A 23522-nucleotide genomic window follows, 5' to 3' on the forward strand; every position below is an offset into this window, starting at 1 on the left:
TCATGAAAGCTTGCAGTAATTTAATAAGTCTTGGGACCAGGCTGGTTCTTTATATTTAATTGATAGAAACGGCATGCATCAAAGAAAACGCATACTGAGATTTAATGTGCATAAAATGGATATTAGCATTTTAAAGAGGCAGATTAACACATTAATCCAAGTAATTTTCATATATTGCTTCTAATAAAAGCTTCACAGTATAAAAATTCTTAATGAGGCTAATCGCGGGCATTCCATTTAGCGGGGTGATTAGGGATAACATAAAAGTATTTTTTAATCAGTTTTCTAAGGCTTAAGGTTTGTTTTTTTTTAAATTAAAAATTAAAAATTTGACTTGCATTTTTATTACTGTTTTATGTAAGGCAGAGAAAATGTTGAAAATGCAAATAAAAGCACACCATTCAATCATGTAGGTATTAATTATTTACAAGCTGGTGTCCACTGTGGGGGGGGGGGGGGCTGTGCCCTTAGGAGAGAAAATATATATATACACACACACACACACACACACACACAGACACACACACATCACACTCACTCGTAAACCAAAACAGACCGAAAAAGTATACAAACTTTACAACTGAAAATTATGCACCCTTTACATATAAATTATACATTAAATATATCGCAGCATCTTCCCACGAGCTCTCTAGTGCGGGTTATGCTGGGTGAAGCAGCGTCCTATAAGATGAGGCACTTGTATTTCAGCCTTCCACCAATTTCAGAGTTCCTCATAGATGGAGCGCAGAGCTTGGAGGGCTTCCACTGTTATTTTGAGCTTTCCGATCACGGTCCCATCATCTTCCAAATCAAACACTGTGGGGGGGAAATGGGTTGGAAGGTAACATCAATAGCGAATGTACAGATCCTCAGTCCTCTGCCCCCTTCTCGCCCTGTTGAATAATTTCATCTTCCATATGTGCAACAAAAAGGCTTTTGTACAAAATGGCGGGGGAAAGGGCTGTCAAGCGGCGGCCGATTTATGACAATCCCACAGAGCAGAGGTCTCAAATGTAAGGCCCGGGGGCCGGAACTGGCCCGTCCAGGGCTCTTAAGCGGCCTGCGAGCAACCAGTAAAAGGGAGAGAACAGGAGGCTGCTTGGGACAGCGTGGAACATCTGGACAGTCGAAATTTACTTCTGTAATGTACCATCTAGATTACTTGAATCAGCCTCCAGCACTTTGTATTTATAATGTTTTATTGCTCGATCTAATATTGTGTATTTTAATGTATTTATGTTTTTATGGAAGCCGCCCTGAGCCCGCTTGCGGGGAGGGCGGGGTATAAGTTTAACAAACAAACAAACAAATAAATAAATAAAATCAGCTCCCAAACTGGCTCGCACGAACAAGAATCTAACACAAATGACAACGTTGAGTATAAAATGACCCTTTGGGGGGAGGGGTCTTGATCAAGCTGGTTTCAAACACAGTAGAGGAGTCCTTGGCTGCTTCCCGCTGTTCTTCTGATGGACCCATTGTAAGAGCAGAAGAGAAGCCATGTTGGATCAGGCCAATGGCTCTGTGCTCCACAGTGGCCAAACCCCAGGCACCATCAGGAGGTCCACCAGCGGGGGCATTATGGCCACTGGAAGCTGGGGGAGGGCTCTCAATGGGATCCAACCACAGTGGAAGAGCACCGACCTACTTCTCCCATTCTCTAATGACGCGGTGATGATAGTTGGGAGCTGAAGGGTCAGGGCTCTCAGTCGAGGTGGATTTAGACATGGTGGAGACTGCCTAGCTGCTTCCTGCCCTCCTCCTCATAGCCTCATCACTGGAAACAGAGGGACTGTTCCTGTCTTTCAGGTTTAGTGTACACAAGTGGAGACCCGCAACAAAATGTTGCGTACTGAGTTCATCTTGAACTCCGTTCTCTCTCTTCCCCCCACAGGCTCTGTCTCTCCCCCCCTTCTCTCTCTCCCCCCCTTCTCTCTCTTCTCCCCCCCCACGATGGTGAAGATGAGGATGGCGGCCAAGGTGGAAGCCACCCAAGGGGGCCGCTCCGAGGCCGGCGGGGGGCTGTCCAAGCCGCTCCCGTTGCCGCCTCGCCTGCCCCGTCTCTGGAGCACCGCCTTCTCCGCCTTGGACATTGCCGCAGGCCGCTTCTCTTCCCTTCACGGGAACGCTGGCTCCACGTCTCTTCCCCCTCCTCACCGGTCTTTCTCCCCCGCCGCTGCTGGGCCTCACCGGCCGTTCGCTCCCTTCCCCCGCACGCAAGCCCGGTAGGTCGCACGCGCAGGAGACGCTCTTGCACTTTCGGGGGGATTTAAACATCCCCCCGAGATTTTTTTCAACTTTTTTTATTTTTGTGCACACGTGGGGACTGGCTCCCGTGTGCACAAACCTCCCCCGGCCCCCCAGCTGCCCCCGGAGCGCTGATTTAGCGATCCGCACTCCGGGGGCAACTTCGCTATTAGATATATAGATGAGCCTGGTAGTTGGCTGTCCTGGTCTCCAAATATAGACAGAGCACGGGTATATTTATACAAGCCAAAATGAGGCATCGTCGCGCAGAGCCCATGTACAATTTTGGGACCGCTGCTTGCGGATTTCGCTCCCCCTGTTTCTGATGAGCTGTGTGCCATGATGAAAAATGGACAAACCCTTCCAGGTCAATGGGGTTTGGGGCAGAATGAGTCTCCAAACCATTACCTCTGTGTCCTGGAATGAATAATCCATGTGCAAGAAGCCTAACCTCTTTCAAGAGTACAAGCAACATCAGTGGTTGGATAGAGAAGTCATTTTCAGTGTAGTTCTATTACGGGAGAAGCGAGCTGAAGCTTTCAAACCATGTGTTCCTATCTCAAACGGAGAATCTTAGCTAGAATTCCCCCACATATTTTTTTAACCAATGTATAGTCCGGGGACATCCAACCCCTTCTGACTGCAGATTGGGGAGAACATGGCTGAGGGAGGAGAAAGCGTTGGCTAAGAATTTTTGTTCAAGACAGGTCACCGTTGGAAAGCACTTGATCTCTTCTCCCACGGTAATGGGGGAATCAGTTCCTCTCATGACTCTTCCGGTTGACTACCGAACTGTCATCCTAGGTATCAGCAAGAATGTGAAATAAATCACAGGCAACTGGACTGCCTCCAGTACATCTGAATGTTATTTTCTTATACAGCAGAGAGATACATCTGACGGAAGGTTAAGCCAAGCCTGGGAACTGAGAAGCAGTGATTCTTGGGAGTATGGACAGAACTGTGCTTACTATCATCCAAAATAACTTTGTATTGAGACTGGGCGTTACGCTGTGTGATTTTACATTCTCTCATAGAAATACGATTCACCGCTCGCTCAATTTTACGTCATTTCCCCCCCTTTAAAACATTCCCAGGCTGAACAATTCTCAGCTCTTCACTTGGACCTGCACACCTGTCAGACCACCTCTCCTGCTCCACTGTCACAGTTTTGCTCAATGGAGCAAAGCCTACTGAAAGTGCCCCCCCCCCCGCTCAAGGGTAATATAAATAGGGGCCTGCGCAAGTGAATTCCCTGTTAGGACCCTCAACTTCATGGAAGGGGTGCAGGAAATCTCCCACGCTTCTGTCATTCCGCAAACGGTATAAGACGGGATTGTTCAGGAGATAATTTTTGTAAAGGGAATAAGGTTGAAATGGATGGCACTTCTATAAAGGGAACATTTGTCGCCTATTCCACTTTTTACTGTATGCCTTCATTTGCTCTTATGGCATTACTTTCTATTTCTGTAATTCCGGTGGGTTTTTTTTTTTTGCATTATTTATGACCTATCGGGGGAAACTAGATTTGTGTGAAGAACGTTGACTATAAAACAACATGTTTAGCTTACACTTTGTTTCAGATTTCTGCCCTCCTGGTCCTATTACACTGCTTAACAGCGGTCCCATCCTAGCATTGACTTACACGGTGTAACCCGCCTTGAGTCTCGGTGAGAAAGACAGACTATAAACAACAAAAATAAATAAGTATGTCTGATAATTTTTGTATTTTTAAATTTTAATATGTCTGATAATTTTTGAAATTTTTGTACAAAAGGCTCTACGTCTGACAATAGCACTACAGGTAAGATTAGAATCAGGAAAGCTCCTCCATTAGCATGTTTCACAGCCTGGGGAACTCCTACATGATAATGGCTCAGCCCTACCCCACCTTCCTGAGTAGATATAAATTACCTGCCTACCATTTTTCTTCACACCTTGACACAGAGAGTACTCCGTCTTTCTGTGTTATACCTCTGAGGATGCCAGTCACAGCCAGGGCTATTTTTGGGCAGGAACGCACAGGAACAGAGTTCCGGCTGGCTCCCGAGTTGGCCACGCCCAGCAGGAACTCATTAGCATAATAGGCCACACCCAACAGCAGAAACTCATTAGGATTGGCTACATTAGGGGTGTGTGGCCTAACATGCAAAGGGGTTCCTGCTACAAAAAAAGCCCTGGGTTTTGACAACAACCAAGGTATACAGAATAAAAAGCAAAAGGTGGGTGTGGCTGGATGACCAAACTTCTGGTAACATGGGGGTGTAGCCTAATATGTTAATATGCTGTGCTGTCAGGGGTGTGGCCTAATAGGCTAATGAGTTCCTGCTGTTGGGTGTGACCTATTATTCAAATGAGTTCCTGCTGGGCTTTTTCTACAAAAAGAGCCCTGGTCACAGCTACTGGTGAAACATTATGTTCTACAATGCCAAGACCATGGCCAGACAACCCGGAAAATCTACAACAGATAATTTTTGTATTGCTTCCCATCTTTGTGATCCTGTTCTTATTGTGTAGTTGATTGGAGGTCTCATGTTACTTAACTGCACTGTTTTACACTGTGTAACATACCTTGAGTTTCAGAGAGAAAAGTGGGCGATAAATAAAGTAAATCAATCAATCAATCAGGAAATTAATTTAAACCTGCAATGTAGTGATAGATATTATTGGTGGAAGGAGAAGTGTGGAAGAGACATGAAGCTGCTGCTTTTAAGGCAGCAGTATGTTTTCTGCAGCATCTGTCCCTGACCAAAGATGTTATCCTTTAGGCAATGAATATTCGGTATATACTCAGAAGAAAGCTTGCAAGGAATCCGTATGCATTATGTAAGCACTTAAGGGAAGGCATAAGAGAGCAGTCATTAGTTTATCGAAGGCTTTCAAGGCTGGAGTTCATTAGTCGCTGTAGATTTTCCAGGCTGTGTGGCCGTGGTCCTGGCATTGTAGAACCTAACGTTCTGTCAGCAGCTGTGACTGGCATCCACAGAGGTATAACACAGAAAGAAGGAGTACTCTCTGTGTCAATGTGAGAAGAAAAAGGGTAAGCAGGTAATTTATATCTACTCAGGAAGGTGGGGTAGGGCCGAGCCATTATCTTGTAGGAGTTCCCCAGGCTCTGAACATGCTAATGGAGGAGCTTTCCTGAGGAGGTTCTTTTGTATATGGATTGTTTCCTGAGGAGGTTTCCCGTTTCCTGAGGAGCAGTAATTATTTGCTCAAAGATGATCTCTGTTCATAGAGTACTGGGATAAAATTAAAACCAAAGAGCAGACCAAGCATGTGATTCTCAACAGTATATGAAGGAGCAGGTTGGAGAAAACAGTTATAATGAGAAGGTTAGAATGGGATATAATATATTGCATTAATTGTATAAATGGATGGTGTTTACTTTTGGTAGTTATATTTTGGATATAGAGAGTTGTTATTTGAGGACTATTTGTCTTCCGCAACTTAGTGTTATTTAATAAATTTCTTTTTGTAAGGTAACCCTACCCCCCCCCCCCCAAAAAAAAAGCTTTCATTTTCCAAAGGCGGCGGGGAAATGCAGGCGGGCAGGCGCTACCCCCCTCCCCAGTCTCCCGGGCGGGAGAAAAGGCAGCTCCTTCTCGGGGCACCTTTTGGGCAGGAATGCACAGGAACGGAGTTCCGGCTGGCTCCCAAGTTGGCCACACCCAGCAGGAACTCATTAGCATAATAGGCCACACCCAACAGCAGAAACTCATTAGGATTGGCTACATTAGGGGTGTGTGGCCTAACATGCAAAGGAGTTCCTGCTACAAAAAAAGCTCTGGGTTTTGACAACAAACAAGGTAAACAGAATAAGAAGCAAAAGGTGGGTGTGGCTGGATGACCACACTTCTGGCAACACGGGGGTGCGGCCTAATGTGCTAATGAGCTGTGCTGTCAGGGGTGTGGCCCAATATGCTAATGCGTTCCTGCTGTTGGGTGTGGCCTATTATGCTAATGAGTTCCTGCTGGGCTTTTTCTACAAAAAGAGCCCTGAAACTGTATTTCAAGCAAAAGGTATTGTACAAAAGATACCTCTTTCGGAATCTGTTTTATATAAATACCAGCCAACAGACTGATCTGCCTATGTGCACCCCCACAATTCTAGGTAGTTCGGGCAATCATATGTGGCGACAATTTTGGAACTGAACGTTGGAACAAAAAATAGCCTGAAGCTCACCATCGATGTCATCTTCAATTATGTCCTTTCCTTTCCGAAACATCTCACTTAGGCTGACATATGCTAAGCCGATATCTTCACACTCAAGATCCTGTTCATCTTCTGGAGGGTCACTTACCACCGTAAATCGTATGCTGAGGGCAGGAAGAAAGAAACCCGTGTATTAATTTTTACGCCTCAGTCCATTTCTGATGAGAAGCTGTGAACTCAAGCCGGTAAGAGACTATTTCCCACTCCAAAAAAGACGTACAGAACATTTAGTTGATTCCTCAAGCATACAAATAAGTCACAGATGCAGATGTGAAATTTAGATAACTCGAGACTCGGCCTCAAATCCCCATCCCAAATCCCCGGCTTGGATCTTTAGCGGCATGTTTTGAATACGAGAAAAGCTCAGAAGTTGTTCCTTTCCCGCTTCAGCTTTGTGCAAGTGGTCCTGGTAGCACCAACACGAGGGGCGATGTCTCAAAAACATTAAGGAAGGAATGCTTGCAGTGGTTATTGTCTCAAAGCTGACTGAGTACTGGCGACTGAGAATGCAAACAAGGGCTCCTGCTTGCATGGGGGGGGGGGTTACACCTGTGGACAGAATACCACCTCAAGGTCCAAGCATTTCTTTGTAGGGCTGATGTTCAAAAGCTTGTGTGTGAGAGCACTCTGCTCACACACTCACACAATGTTTTGAGGAGTCATACATACAAGCACCAAACCTCCAGTGCACACACTCCAATCTGGGAGAACCGGGTTTGATTCCCCACTCCTCCACTTGCAGCTGCCAGATGACCTTGGGCAAGCCATAGTCATGTCAGAGGTGTTTTTGAAAGAGCAGTTTCTCTCAGAGCTCTCTCAGGCCCACCTACTTCACAGAGTGTCTGTTGTGGGGAGGGGAAGGGAAAGGAGTTTGTAAGCTGCTCTGAGACTCCTAGTGAAGGGCGGGGTATAAATCCAATCCTCCCCTCCTCCTCCTCTGTTTGCAGGGAGCCTGACACCCAGGGGGGATCAGGACCCTGCTTTTGGCCGCACGCCCAATCGTACGGAAGAATCCGTGTGATTACACGGAAGAACCCATGGAGGTCAGGATGGCTTCTTCCGGCCTACCTAAGGGACCGCCTCTCCCCGTACATTCCCCCAAGAGCACTGAGATCGGGGAATCTCCATCGCCTGGAGGATCCAGGCCCCCGGAAAGTGAAGTTGACCCAAACAAGGACTAGGGCGTTCTCGGTGGCGGCTCCCACCTGGTGGAATGAGCTCCCGGAAGAGACTCGGGCCCTGCGGGACTTAGTGCAGTTCCGCAGGGCCTGCAAGACGGAGCTCTTCCGCCAGGCTTTCGAGGGGGAGCTGCCGCCGCCACTGTTCCATCAATGATATTTCCAACCATCTACCCCATATAGTAGGGGTAGATGTCGCCCAATAGAGCTGGGGGAACATTCTTCCTGGTGCCTCTGCTGTAAACAACCTGCCGCCAATGTGTGGATGTTGGCCATCTTCGATTTTATGTAAATCAATTAGCATCAAATTTTATGTCTGATATATTGTTTTATCATGCTGTTGTTTGTATGTATATTTTAACCTTTGTAAGCCGCCCCGAGCTGAATATTGGATAGGGCGGGATATAAATCCCAAAATAAATAAATAAATAAATAAATAAAATTATGCTGATGGCGCCCCAGAAAATTTTCTGTCGCATTATGACTTGGAAAGAAAACAAACAGCGCATGCCGTTCGTTAGGAGGTAGTACCAGAGTCCATACCCTGACCTGGACGGCCCAGGCCAGCCCGATTTCATCAGATCTTGGAAGCTAAGAAGGGTTGGCCCTGGTGCGTATTTGGATGGTAAACCGCCAAGGAGATCAGGGTTGCTCTTCGGACACAAGAAATGGCAAACCTCCCTTGCATGTCTCTCACCTTGAAGACCCTATGGGGTTGCTGTAACTTGGCTGTGATCTCACACACACACACACACCAGGGTCCACACATACTGACTCAACTACCACCAATGAGAAACGACACTGAGGTTCAAGGTAAGATGTGGATTCAGAGTGTGGGAACGGGTACAGAGGTAGAAACAGGAGTCACTCATGGCCCCAGGCTTTCTTATTTGATTGAAGAACATAAGAACATCAGAGAAGCCAATGTTGGATCAGGCCAATGACCTACCCAGTCCAACACTCCATCACACAGTGGCCAAAAATACCAGGTGCCATCAGGAGGTCCACCGGTGGGGCCAGGACACCCGAAGCCCTCCCACTGTTGCCCCACCCCCCTAAGCACCAAGCATACAGAGCATCAGTTGCCCCAGACCGAGAGTTCCTATCTATACCTTGTGGCTAACAGCCACTGATGGACCTCTGCTCCATATGTTTATCCAATTCCCTCTTGAGGCCGTCCATGCTTGGAGCCGCCACCTCCTCCTGAGGATTCTGTCCATCTCTCTTCCGGTCTGCCCTTTTTGTCAGGCCCCCAGAAGCAAAACAAAACAAAGACTGGCCCAGCATGGTGGGTGGGGCAGGCCATCATTGATAGTGCAAACACATTGCTGTGCACTGTAGCTGTTATGCCTATGGAAGAACTCTCACACGTTCTTGTGCACATCTGCCTGGATACACAGACATCAAGGCCATGCATCAGGCCATGCACTGCTCTACATGTCTACGCTGTACTCCCTTCTGAACATCTGCACATCGTCTCCTGTGGCCTTGTATACCATGGGTTCCCATGAGCCTTCTAAAGAAGGTGCCATCAAGTTGCAACCAACTCATACTGACCCCATCCAAGGCGGGTTCCAGACAAGAGGCAAAGAAAGGTGGTTTGCCATTGCCTTCTTCCATGTAGCAACCTCAGTCCTGTCTGGCGGTCTCCCGTCAAACTACTGATTGTGGCCTGCTTAGCTGCCAAGTTCTGAGGAACTCAGACTGGCTTGGCTATGGGTTAAGACGCTGAGCTGCAGACTGGAAGGTCTGTAGTTTGGCAGTTCGAGACCCTAGTGCCGCATGACGGAGTGAGCTCCCGTCTCTGGCCCCAGCTCCTGCCAACCTAGCAGTTCGAAAGCAAGAAACTGCAGGTAGATAAATAGGTACCGCTTCGGTGGGAAGGTAACAGTATTCTGTGCGCCTCGGCGTTTAGTCATGCCGGCCACATGACCATGGATATGTCTTTGGACAGCGCCGGCTCTTCGGCTTGGAAACGGAGATGAGCACTGCAACCCTAGAGTCGGATTTGACGAGCTTTCGAGCAAGGGAAACCTTTACCTTTACTTGGATTGCTACAGGAAATACAGGAGGGAGTCTTTCAGTTGTACACATTCCTTGTGCTCGATTCGGTATACAGCGGTTTAGTTACAACGTGGTGAGGCATTGCGAGTTCTGCCAATACAGCTATTTGCTTAAGAACAGGGGACGAGAATGAGCCATGCCTTGGAACGCCTGCTTATGTCAGGGCACAAAATAGAAAGAAACTTTTTTGGGGGGAGAGGGATACATTTAAAAGTACATCCTCCTTTAACAGACAGACAAATAACCCACTTCCCGCTATTCCACTGTGTTCGCCTGCATTTGTTCCCTTGAAAACGCAGAATGGCAAAAAAAAAACACACGTGGGACTTGTTACTTCCCCTGCCGTTGCAACTGATGCAACCACTGGATGGTCTAGCCAGACCGCAAAATATTGGCTTTGCAGCTTGTCAGATACATTGCTCATGTCGAAAAATGCAATGAAAACATCACCGTCATTGAGAACGAATTCCTCTATTTATATGGTAGATGGTGCCTGTAGAAAACAATTCCACTTCCAGGCTGGTCCAAAAGATCAAAACGCTAGTGGTTTGAGGAAGCGCTTTCCTATACAGGACTGGGCTAAAGCTGAAATCCTGTTTTGGTTTAAGAAAACTGGGGGGAAATGTTGGGGGGGGGGTTTAAGTGAGAAAATGTATCTACCTCACTAATTTTAACACGGGCACGTTTGCTTGCTGAGAGCCTGTTTTGTGCCCTTCTCTAGGAGAACCTGCATTTCATTCCCTTTCCCCCCCCCTCCCTCAAAGCCTGAGGTTCAAAGCAATTCTCCCTAGTCTCACACAGATGATTTAAGGGCACCGATTTTTAAATCGGCGAGTGAACGAAAAACGTTGAACTGGATAATTCACAGGGCATATTTGTTTGGTTGTAGTGGTTAAGTGTGCGGACTCTAATCTGGGAGAACCGGGTTTGATTCCCCACTCCTCCAACTTGCACCTGCTGATGTGACCTTGGGTCAGTCACAAGCTCTGGCACAGCTGTCCTTGAAAAAGAGCAGTTTGTGTCAGAGTTCTCTCAGCCCCCCCCCACCTCACAGGGTGTCTGTTGTGGGGAGGGGAAGGGAAAGGAGTTTGTCAGCCGCTCTGAGACTCCAAGTGAAGGGCGGGGTATAAATCCAATCTTCTTCTTCTTCTTCTTCTTCTTCTTCTTCTTCTTCTTCTTCTTCTTCTTCTTCTTCTGCTTTGGCGGTCGTGTGGGTCGCAGTTCTTGACTAGGACCTCGGACACTTGGATCCAAACATCCCTTCAGTCACGGAGTTTACCAAGTAACCGAGTGCCAGTTGTTCTCTCTCAACCTAATCCGCCTCACGGGGGTTGCTGTGAGGGAAAATGGGAGAGAGGGGAACCACGTACACTTAGAAGAAGAATGAGATTAAAAAAAAATGTGTAGATTGATAGTTTCTGTTACTGATCTGACTGCCTTCTGTTACTGATCTAAGACACCGCTTCATTATTTTGTTTTATTTTATATATTTATTTCTCAAATGTCTACACCGCCCTCCCAGCCGAAGCCGGCTCAGGGCGGCTTACATAAAAACAGATAAACTACATAAAACAAATAAGTTACACTAAAACATGGATTGCGATTAAAACAGTTCAAGCGTGATAAAGTGCTAGTCGTTGTCATCAGTTTGGTGATGGTAGCCATTATTCAATATTCTTAGCTCACAGTCGGCTCGCTGGCTTCATTTTTACTTGTCCTTGCAGTGGTTGATGTCCTTTGGGCTGTTGGTGAAAATCCCAGGAGTCTAGGGCCCTCTCTCATACCGTTGTTAGTTGTCAACTATCGGTGATGGTCATCTATTGGTGAGTATGCTGAGTGTTCAAAGCTCTTCTCATACATTGCCTAATTCTTCCTAAGCAACAGCCCTGTACGGTAAGGCAGTGTTATGACCTCTTCATTGGTGCAAAAGTGGGAGCTGAGGCTTTGGGAGAACATGCGAGACTTTGGTGTGCAAGCCATGTCTGTCTGTCTTTTCCAAACTTGTGTTATTACTGTCTTTACATTTATCACCGTATTCACAATATCGCCACGGTTAGGCCATATGTAGGCAATTTGGCTTGATATTTATATCCTCGGTACTTCGGTTTCCTAAAGTTTAAAGTTTAGTTCCTGTTTCATCCAAAAAGGGAAAAAAAAAAGTCCCAATATTATTACGCAAGGCTTTGTGATAGGAAACATGTGCCGACGGAGTGGCGTGACCCACTTCAACACATACTGTGTCTGTGCGGTCAAGGACCAGACCGAGCATTTCCTGTCCTTATGGTCCACGCTTCTGACATTGGCCAGGACAGATGGGCCGAAAGTGAGGAGACTTTCTTGATGACACCAGAAAGCAGACTTGTATGTCACAGGAGACGGTGCTGTAACCACCAAAAAACCTCTTCCACGTGGTACGCGCCATGTGTGGAGGCCGCAACATGTGTTTGCTGGCTTCCCCCTGTGCATCGGTGTGACCATGTGGCGACTCTCCACGTCGGCACCCCACGGGAGATGCCGTGCTGGTGTACAGACTACACACACAATCCGATCCACATGGGGAGCAGACTGCAGACTGTATGGCGTTCTGGAAATGATGCTGCCCATTTTATTTCTCCTGTTCATAATTTGCTATTTTCAGCCAGGGGTTGGGGGTACCTCTTTTGTATGGTTATGAAGCACTGGGAGGTAAAGAGGCTTCATGGATTACAGCCAGGCCTGTAGCTAAGGTAGGGCTTTTGGGGGTTCCACCCCCTTTCTTAAAGGCACAGCTCCACAAGCATTTCTCCTGTGAATGCTTTTTTCAATCATTTAAAAACATTTTTAAAAAGGTGTGCACTCCTTTAAGCAGAGCGGGGTGCTATAGTTGACGAATCACCGCACTGAGCAAGGGGGTTGGAGTAGGTGACCTCTAGGATCCCTTTTAACTCTGTGTCAAGAACGCGGTCTCCTTTAAGAGAGGGGTTTTTTTTGCTGATATGTTCGCTTTCTTGACTGTAGAGGCCGTCACCCCCACCTGCCGGCTGGTTATCAGAACTGTTGCTTAGGCTTGCAGAATTTGCAGCAGCTGAGAACTGTCATCTAAAGTGGTTGACAGCTTGCAGCTTAGAGATCTATCCTGATAACAGCTTCCTATTGGCTAAATGGCTTTTTCTTTCTGCACTGAGCTTCAGCTCCACCAGAAAAAAAAAATTTGCCCCACAAGCCACAAAATCCTGGCCACAGGCCTGATTACAGCTAGAGTCGAGTCCAGTAGAAGCTGAGACCAACAAGACTTCTGGGGTATAATCTTTTGAGATATCAGACAAAAGGAGCTTTGACTCTCGAAAGCTCACACCCTAGAAACCTTGTTGGCCTCCAAGGTGCTACCGAACTTGAATCCAATCGTTCTATTGCGGACCAACACAACTACGATCTGAAATGATCTCTTCTAGTGTCCCGGTCCCACTGATGGACCTCCTGATGGCACCTGGTATTTTTGGCCACTGTGTGAAAGAGTGGCCATTGGCCTGATCCAACATTGGCTTCTCTTATGTTCTTATGGATTACAGTTTCCACGAAGTTTCTTTACCTCTCAAAATGCTTCATAAAGCCCTATATGGCCAGGGTCTGACCTACCCGAGGGACCGCCTTTTCCCGCATGTACCCCCAAGAGCACTTTGGTCGGGGACCCAAAACTGTTTGGTGATTCCAGGTCCTCGGGAGGTAAAACTTGCTGCGACCAGGGCTAGATCCTTCTCAGTGGCGGCCCCTACCTGGTGGAATGAGATCCCAGAAGAGATCAGGGCCCTGCAGGACCTTATGCAGTTCCGCAGGGCCTGCAAGACGGAGCTCTTCCACCAGGCTTTTATATAGGGGCCGCCGCTGCCGCTGCCACCACCACCGGTGGCAATACCATCGGGACCTGGGATCGCCCTGGGACGTACAGCCATACATGGTGCGGCATGAACAACATGGGACTGGAATGACCTGTTGGACAGTGGCACCCCAACGGGGCTGATTGGAAGATGCCACCATAACATCTAAGACCGTCTTGTCTATTGAAAGCACTTTATCACTGTTATTATTGATGTATTGTTATAGTTATGATTTTAATGTTTTATTGGATTTTATATATGGGCTTCTGCCCTCTTGTTAGCCGCCCTGAGCCCGCTTGCGGGGAGGGCGGGATAAAAATACCTAAAATAAATAAATAAATAAAATAACCACGCGCAACTGGTACCCCCAACCTGGGAGAGAAATAGCAGATTAGTAGAAGATGGTTTGACTGTGACAGCAGTCATGAAATTAAAAGACGCCTGCTCCTTGGGAGGAAAGCGATGGCGAACCTAAACAGCATGATAAAAAGTAGAGACATCACCCTGCCAACAAAAATACGCATGGTCAAAGCAATGGTATTCCCAGTAGTCATGTATGGCTGCGAGAGTTGGACTATAAGGAAGGCGGAGCGCAGAAGGATAGATTCTTTTGAACTATGGTGCTGGAGAAGACTCTTGAGAGTCCCTTGGACTGCAAGAAGAACAAATCAGTCAATCCTCAAAGAACTCAACCCTGACTGTTCCCTGGAAGGCCAGATAATGAAACTGAAGCTCAAATACTTTGGCCACCAAATGAGAAGGGAGCACTCACTGGAGAAGACCCTGATGCTGGGAAAGATTGAAGGTCAAAGAAGACGGGGACGGCAAAGGATGAGATGGTTAGACAGTGTCATCGATGCAACAAACATGAAGTTGAGCAAACTTCAGAGGATGGCGGAAGACCGGAGGGCCTGGAGGGAGCTGGTCCATGGGTTCGCAGAGTCGGACTCGACTGTGCGACTGAACAACAACAAGGAGATGGTTTGGAACATTTACTGTCTGTGAATAGGCAGCGCTTATGACTCTGGTTAGAGGCAAGAGAGCATTTTCGCTGCAATGAGGACGAGCGCAGAGACACCTGGGAAGTTACACTTCTGAGCACTCCTCAGACCTCATCTGAAGTACAGTATCGCGAGAACCAGCATGGTATAGTGGTTAAGAGCAACACACTCTAATGTGGAGAACCAGGTTTGATTCCCCACTCCATCCCATGCAGCCTGCTGGGTGACTGGGCTGGTCACAGTTCTCTTGGGACTCTCTCAGCTCCGCCTACTGCACAGGGTGACTGTCGTGACAAAAGGAAGGGAAGGCGATTGTAAGCCGCTTTGAGACTACTGAGAGTACGCAAAAGCAGGATATAAGAAAACAACTCTTCTTCTGGACACCAAAAAACGTACAAGCATGATACAGAGTCAGACCATTGCTCCCATCTAACCCAATATGGTCTTCTTTGACTGGTGATAGTTCTCTGCGGTATCTTCCAGTTCCATGATACTCTTTCAGTGGACATGTTGTTGTTGTTCAGTCGCACAGTCGAGTCCAACTCTTCGCGACCCCATGGACCAGATCACACCAGGCCCTCCTGTCTTCCGCCGTCCTCTGAAGTTGGCTCAATTTCATGTTCATTGCATCTATGACACTGTCTAACCATCTCATCCTTTGCCATCCCCGTCTTCTTTGACCTTCAATCTTTCCCAGCATCAGGGTCTTCTCCAGTGAGTGCTCCCTTCTCATTCGGTGGCCAAAGTCTTTGAGCTTCAGCTTCATTATCTGGCCTTCCAGGGAACAGTCAGGGTTGATTTCTTTTAGGATTGACTGATTTGATCTTCTTGCAGTCCAAGGGACTCTCAAGAGTCTTCTCCAGCACCATAGTTCAAAAGAATCTATTCTTCGGTGCTCGGCCTTCCTTATAGTCCAACTCTCGCACCCATACATGACTACTGGGAATACCATTGCTTTGACCATGCGGACTTTTGTTGGCAGGGTGATGTCTCTACTTTTTATCATGCTGTTTAGGTTTCCCATCGCTTTCCTCCCAAGGAGCAGGCGTCTTTTAATTTCATGGCTGCTGTCACAGTCTATGGTGATCTGGGATCCCAGGAACGTGAAGTCTGTCACTACTTCCACGACTTCCCCTTCTATTTGCCAAGGAGTGATGGGGCCGGATGCCATGATCTTAGTTTTTTTTATGTTGAGCTTCAAGCTCACTTTTGCACTCTCCTCTTATACCCTGAGCAAGAGGCTCTTTCAGTCCTCTTCACTTTCTGCCATTAGAGTGGTATCGTCTGCATATCTGAGGTTGTTGATCTTTCCCCCAGCAATCTTAGTTCCCGCTTGTGATTCATCCAGGCCAGCATTTCGCATGATGTACTCTGCATATATATTAAATAAGCAAGGTAACAATATACATCCTTGTCGTACATGCCAGGGATTAATTCTGGGACTTGCTTCATGCATAGCACACACACCATACCTCTAAGCTAGGGACCCTTACTTTCCCCCCAGAAGGCATTGCCAGCAAGGATTAAAGGTAGAGAAGAGGGTTATAACCCAAGAAGGCATACTTTAATACGAAAGGCCGAAGGAAATAAGATGCTTTTAAGTTTAAAGAAATGGCCAACAAGTGGTGGCAGAACATGTTGATGTGTGTGTGTGTGTGCGCTAAGGTAAAGGTTTCCCTTGCTTGAAAGTCAGTCGAACCCGACTCTAGGGGGCGATGCTCATCTCTTTTTCCAAACTGAAGAGCCAGCGCTGTCCAAAGACTTCTCTGTGGTCATGTGGCCGGCATGACTAAACACCAAGGCGCACAGAATGCTGTTACCTTCCCACCGAAGTGGTACCTATTTATCTACTTGCAAGTTCTTACTTTCGAACTGCTCGGTTGGCAGGAGCTGGGACCAGAGACGGAAGCTCCCTCCATCACGCGGCACTCGGGTCTCGGACTGCCAAACTACAGGATCTTCCGGTCTGCAGCTCAGCGTCTTAACCTCTAAGCTAGGTGCTGTCAAACCGTTTCCGACCTTATCGCCACCCTATGAATTAATGACCTCCGAAGCGTTCTTTTGTTATCAGCCTTGCTTAGGTCTTGCAAACTGAGGGCCTTTGTGGGTTCCTTGGCTGAGTCCTTCCATCTCCTGTTGGGTCTTCCTCTTTGCCGCTGCCTTCAACTTTTCCTAGTATTATTGTCTTTCCCAGTGACGCTTGTCTTCTCATAGTACGACCGAAGTACGATAGCCTCGGTTTAGTCATTTTAGCTTCTAGGGAGAGTTGATAGTTTTCATGTATTTCAGAGCATGTTGGTAACATTTCTCTCTCTCTCTCTCTACATCTGGTGAAGTTGATCTAAAATAGCACTACGTTTGGTCTGGAGCAAGCTTATGTTATTTGTTCTGGGGAGAGGCCACAGCTCAGTGGTGGAGGTCACGTTTTGCATTCAGAAGGCAGTTATAAACGTTCTTGTCTGAAAGACCTTTCTCTTCTCGAGATACTCTACGCAAGGGGTGTCAAACATGCGGCCCGGGGGCCAGATTAGGCCCCCGCGGACGGCTTCTATCAGGCACGCAGTGGAACTGGCTGTCTTCTGCTTCTTCTTCCACTTCTGCTGCCGCTGCATCATCGTAGGTTTGCAGCTTACAGATACACACCGGAACAGCATACTCAAGATTGCAACAGCACATTTTGATGCAGTAATTCAGAACAAGAGGTGTCAGTTATCAGACACTGTTAAATAAACAAAATATTGCAAGAGTGCTAATGTTTTAAGCATGTTTTTATTTTTAAAAACCCTTTGTGTTTGTGTCCTTTATAAAGTTTATATCTCTGCTACCTGGCATTACATTTTATGACACACATGGCCCGGCCCAACAAGGTCTCACTTATGTCAGATCCGGCCCTCATAACAAATGAGTTCGACACCCCTGCTCTACAGAGTAGCTGGCTGTTAGTGTCAACAAGAGCGAGCTAGATAGACCAGGAGTCCGACTTTAGGATTGACTTCATACGTTGATATTCAAGTCAAGCACTGAGAAGTATATTTGACTTCATACGTTGATATTCAAGTCAAGCACTGAGAAGTATATTATACAAGCATTCACCACTGTGTGCGTTACAGCCCTGGTAAAAGCAGTGAAACTTGGAACCCACCTAATGATGTTACGCTGTGAGAAATTCAGCAATGCAATAAGCTGGCCTGAGAGGTTCTCCTTCCTTGGAGGTTTTTCAAGGACACAATATGGAAAAAGCCGGGATGCTTTGGGCAACTGTATTAACGATGCTTTCATGCAGCGGGCTTAACTGCCTTGACTCTTTGCTCCTTTATGGATGCTAATCCAATTAAGCATGCTGATTTGACTGCGATTTAAGTATAGGAGTGGCTCAGTGGCAGAGCATCTATTTGGTATGCAGAAGGTTTCAGGTTCAATCCCAGGCCTCTCCAGCTGAACAAATCAGGTAGGAAGTGATGGGAAAGACATCCAACTGCAATCTTGGAAAGTCCGAGAAGATTATACAGACTTTGATGGACCAATGTTCTGATCCACTAGAAGGCAGCGTCATGTGTACTTCTTCTTTTTTTTTGAGCCCCCGGAGGGGATTTTTTATTGATTTTCTTTACTACAAAAAACTACAATAGAAAAAGAGGGAGGGGGATCTACATATACAGGAGAAAGTAAAGTACCCACTACTAACTAAAAACCCAAGAGAGGAGATCCTCCAACTAGCTTAGATACATCAAATCTTCTCAACGTTGAATTCATTTATAAACTGAGTCAATCATTCATAACCTTTTTTCCAAGCTTAAATTTTAACTGTCTAATAGCAGTACCCCCAATCATCCCACAGTCCCAAATCTCAAAGGCACAATTCAGAGTCCTTCAGCCTTCACTTCTTCTTTTCCCTTCTCTTCCGCAACTTGTAGGGGCTCTTTGCAGCTGCCGCCCCTTGCTCCAACCGAGAGTCCTCTCCAGAAGAACCAGTTTCCGGCTCGCCACTGGACTTACTGTCCTCTTCTTTTTTCTTGTCCTCTTGTCCTCTTGCCTTCCCAGCTGATCCCTTAGAAATTCTTTGGCTTTAAGAACAGAGTCAAGCTTTTCTTTCTTGTCTTTGATCTTGAAAGTTACGCCTTCTGGAAATAGCCATTTATATCCAATTGGATTGGTCTGAAGAAAAAGCACAAGTTCTCTGTATTTTTTTCTACGTTGTCTTATTTCAAATGGAATATCCTTTAGCGTTCTGATGGTATTTCCCCCCGCTTTCAGGGGTGTTCCAGCAACCGCTTTCAGGATTTCATCCCTGACATGCCTCTTCGAGAATCTTACTACAATTTCCCCAGGCAGATTGTTTTTCTTTATATATCCTGAATATGATCTATAGACCACATCCATATCGTTGAGTAACGCTTCTGCCTTTATTTCTGTCACTGGGGCTAATAGTTCACACATCACTTCTTTAAGATTCTCCCCTCTGTTCTCTGGCATGCCCTGAAAACGTAGGACCATGTTGGCCTTTTCCATTTGAACTTGAAGCAGTTGATCTTCCATGGAGGTTTGCTTCCTTTCCAACTTTTGCACTTTCTTCTTCACTTTCTGTGTAGTTGCAGCCACTTCCTTTACTTTCTCAGCATCCTGCTTCATTATTTGAATCAAGTCAGTTATTTGCATTTGTTGTGCAGTAATACTTTGAGTTACCACGGACACCTGTTCCTTGAAGTTATTCAGCTGTTCCAGTAGAGGGCGCATGTAATCTGCTACAGCCTTTGCCGTCTCACTGGTAGTTTCCGGTTTTGGGCTTTCAAAAGACTTTCTTTGTCCCTCTTCCCCGCCATCCTTATCGTTTGTTTACTTTCACAAACTTTTTAAAAGTCTCTGAATGTGCGCTTGACAGCTCAAACTCGCCTTCTAGAGTTTGTACTTCTAGACAGTTTCCCTCGCGTTTTCTTCTGCTCCCCCCCCTCATTTGCTCAAAAGTTCGTGCGCACAGGAGGCGTCCCTCCCCCACTCGTTTTTATTTTCCCGTTCAGTGGGGTGGGGTGGGGAGCTACTTTTTCCTCTTTAATCGTTGCAAGTTCGACTCGCGTTCATAATCGGTCTGTCGACCTCGTTTTCATTTCATTTCGTTTTCTTTCGCGTGATCTCCGTTGCTCGCCCCGGTTAGCGTCGCTAAGCCCATTCGGTCTCACAGCTCGGAGAACCGTCGGAACAAAGAGGCGCCTCAAATCTCAGGCATTCCGCCCTTGAAGAGGCAGCCTCTTGAAAGTTCCATGGCCAGTGTCCCTTCGCCGGGACTCTGGGGGGGTTTGCGATCCAGCACACCCCCTTCTTCGGCTGGAGCACAGCTTCACCCCCGGGAGGTCCAGTAGGTGAGTCTGCTAGCGTGCCGCCATCAACCGGAAGTCCGCGTCATGTGTACTTCTAACTTTAATTAGACAGTACTCTTTTTCCATGTACTACCAGTGTACTGATCTGCAAGGAACTTCAGACGCCGAACATGACGGATCTCGTTTTAGTCACTGGATTGTCCTAGAAAACAATGATCTGTGTCCAAGATGTAGAACTATTGGAGAGAGAAAAAATCTGTAACTTTATTCGAGATTTTTGCAAGTCTGGCAACGTTACCCATCTGTCTAATGCATGCAGTAAATCTGGAAGTCCTTTGCTTGTTTGCTGAAATGAGAAAAGGGGGGGGGGATATCCTTCTGAACTTCAAAGTGCTTTAGATGCGATAGTTCCCAGGTCTTAAGGGATCACTTTGTGGCACTTCCTGTCAGATTCCATTTAAAACAAAAACCCCTTTGCATTCCGGGCCAAGTCATGAAGCTCGATCTTAAAGTGAAACAGAGGAAGCAAAGACTACCGTCCTCAATTCCATGCCGCTCATCTGTAAATATGATCGGCGGCTCTGACACGACATGCTGAAACTGCAGCTGTTCTTCTAACTGCGGACACAGTGCAGTAGGGGATCTCAGAAAGAAGAAGCTGGGCTTATTCACCACAAGTGTGTGTGTGTGGGGGGAAGTAGTTGTTGTTGCTATCTCCCCCCCATCACAAGATTCAGACGCCATCAGATGAAATCATGTACCTTCGTAACAAGCATGGGGCTTGGCAGTTAACCTGGAGGGATTTGCATACATTCCTTGGACTTTGAATCACAGGCACATAAGTAGGCCCCTGCTGGATGAGACCGGTGGGACAACTAGTTCAGCATTCTGTTTCACACAGTGGCAAACAGCTGCCCTGGAGGGCCAACGGACTGGGGATAAAGGCCAAGGCCCTCCCCCAACGCTGTCAGCTAGCGTCGTTCTCGGTGGTTTATTGCCTCTGAATATAGGTTCCCTTTACTCACCGTGGCTAGTAGCCACTGATGGGACTTCTCCTCCATGAATCTGTCTAACCCCCTTTTAAAGCCAGTTATGCTTTAGAGGCTGACACCTATTATGAAACCAGCTTTTGTGAAATAATATCCAAAACTTTCAATTTATGCATCCATTTATTCTTATAAAGTCCCTAGTATCCATCTATCCATCCGTCCATCCATCCTAGGGCTACCAGGTCCCTACCTGGCATCCGGGGGGGGGAGCCAGGGTGTCTGGGAGCTTCATGTGTACCAGGATGACATCACCCCGAAGTGATGTCATCATGCCAGGCACATTGGTGGGGGATGCTCTAGCGTTCGGGTTTAAAACTCTATGGTACCGTAGATCCAGCCGGCGGGTTGGGGGCCCTTAGAGCAAGCAAACCCCCACCCCCCGGGGGGACCTGGCAGCCCTAATCCATCCATCCATCCGAAGTGACGTCATCATGCCAGGCATGTCGGTGGGGGACGCTCTAGCGTTCGGGTTTAAAACTCTATGGTACGATAGATCTGGCTGGCAGGTTGGGGGCCCTTAGAGCAAGCAAACCCCTGCCCCCCGGGGGACCTGGCAGCCCTAATCCATCCATCGATCCATCCATCCACACACACAGGGAGTAAGTGAAGAAAGTGATTACATCACAGGCGAGGGGGCAAAGAAGCATCTACACCAACCCGTGACAACTGGCCCAAGGCGTACAAGGAATCATTCCACACCTCATCCAGAGGTCTTTACTGTGAATCCCAAAGCTTCTCAACTTTGCGCCCCTTCAGATGCAATGCTGAATTAACCCCCATGGCTAAGAAGAGACTGCCAAAGCATTCTGACCTTCCAGGGCTTGGCTCGGATCCTCGAAGCACGGCCTTGAGGAAATCTCGCCTGGCTTTGTTATGGGCCTCATCCACGCGGATCACTGCAAAGCCAAGCAGAAAGAGCAGTGTGTGTCATTAGCCAATAAAACCAACCCATTCACTGCTTCCTTGTTGCAGTCCTGCAAAGTAAAATTTATTTTGCATCAAAGTAAACAAAAGTAAATATGAGCCCCCAGAAGGATTTTTCTAAACCAATGATAGGGAGAAAAAACACAGTGCGTGAGCAGCTTAAGATCAACAGCAGATTGATGATGCTATAAAACACCCTTGGCTAGACTGTATGGGCCAATTATATATATATAACTAGCAGCCTGTCAGAGCTAGGAAGCTAAGCAGGGTCGATCATGTTCAGTGCTCCGATGGGAAGACCACCAAGGAAGACTATGGTTGCGATGCAGAGGAAGGTAATGACAAACCCCCCCCTCTGCTCATCTCTTGCCTCGAAAATCACAAACTAGAACTCTGTGGGGTCAGGGCCGGCCCCAGCTTATTTTGCACCCTAGGCGAGGATCCCTTCTGCCCCCCCCCCCCCGTGCGCCCACCATTTAAAAAAAATAAATGCATTTTAGGAAGAATGAAAAACACAAATAATCAAGAAACTCCCAGAGTACGGGGCTGGGTGCAGTTTGGCGCCCCTAAGGGCCAGCCCGCTCTAGGCGATTGCCTAGTTCGCCTAGTGAGTGAGCCGGCCCTGTGTGGGGTGGTCACAGGGTGATCATGAGTTGATAGCACTTAATATATATATATGCATAAGTATGTATGTTTGCATGTATATACAGGGTGGGGTAGAGGAGGTGCTTCCCACAGAAAGCCAACCATGAAAAGCTGGCATTGAAGTCGGAACCGTCACACGATCCAATTGTTGTATCACTGGCAGGTTTACACACGGCCTGTCAGAAGAGATACAGGCCGTGTCGAGGAATGCCACACAGCTGTCATTTTCTGTTAATGGCCCTGGCAGTCATGACTGTAAAAGCCAGCGGCTTTTATTGCTTTGCAATAGAGGGGATTTACGGTGGTTTCTCTCACCCGGTGAGAGCCAGTGATAGCGATAATGTATGGCAGAGCACTTGTCCTCTCTGACAGCCTCAGTAATTTAATCCTCCTCTCTTGCCACAACAGGCAGTAAGAGAGACTTCCTGGGCTTGGCGGAGGGGGGGAAGCGGGGGACGCCACAGCCAGATGGTTGTTTATCTGTATTCCCCCCCACCCCCCCATCAGATCTTCACCGTAGATGCCCGATGCCATTTAGATAGATCGAAGGACGTCACGGACACATAGGTTTGCCGACGTCCAGGTGGGACCTGGGGATCTCCCAGAATTTCAACTGCTCTCCAGACTATGGAGTCAGTTTCCCTGGAGAAAATGGTAGCCTTTGGAGGGCGGTCCCTCCCCTCCCCAGACTCCGCCCTCAAAATCTCCAGGTTATTTATTTATTTATTTCATTTGTATCCCACCCATCCTGTGAGCGGGCTCAGGGCGGGTCACATCATCTTAAATAATACAGTAAAGTTTAAAACACAATAAAACACTTACATTATAAACATTTAAAATCAGTCGTTATAGCTGCTGGTGAAAATTCCGACCCATTAATACTGGTGGATATGGCTGGTTAAGAACATAAGAACATAAGAGATGCCAATGTTGGATCAGGCCAAAGGCCCATCCAGTCCAACACTCTGTATCACACAGTGGCCAGAAATACTAGTGCCATCAGGAGGTCCAGCAGTGGGGCCACTGTGTGATACA

At 47.2% G+C, this 23522-nt stretch overlaps 1 protein-coding gene across 1 annotated transcript in view; it reads right to left on the minus strand.

The window, feature by feature from the left end:
- Window positions 1-538: 538 nt before the first annotated feature.
- The window catches only part of RPGRIP1L (RPGRIP1-like), a 136609-nt gene continuing 113625 nt past the window's right edge, over window positions 539-23522 (minus strand). The window contains exons 24-26 of the mRNA XM_015422281.1: window positions 21730-21814; window positions 6431-6564; window positions 539-816 (exon numbers count right to left, since the gene is read on the minus strand). Of these exons, the coding sequence (XP_015277767.1) occupies window positions 722-816; window positions 6431-6564; window positions 21730-21814 (314 nt within the window). The 3' untranslated portion in view covers window positions 539-721. The remainder of the gene's footprint in view (window positions 817-6430; window positions 6565-21729; window positions 21815-23522) is intronic.

The sequence above is a fragment of the Gekko japonicus genome, unplaced genomic scaffold (genome assembly GCF_001447785.1).
Source record: "Gekko japonicus isolate JY-2015 unplaced genomic scaffold, Gekko_japonicus_V1.1 scaffold1051, whole genome shotgun sequence".
Classification (NCBI taxonomy): domain Eukaryota; kingdom Metazoa; phylum Chordata; class Lepidosauria; order Squamata; family Gekkonidae; genus Gekko; species Gekko japonicus.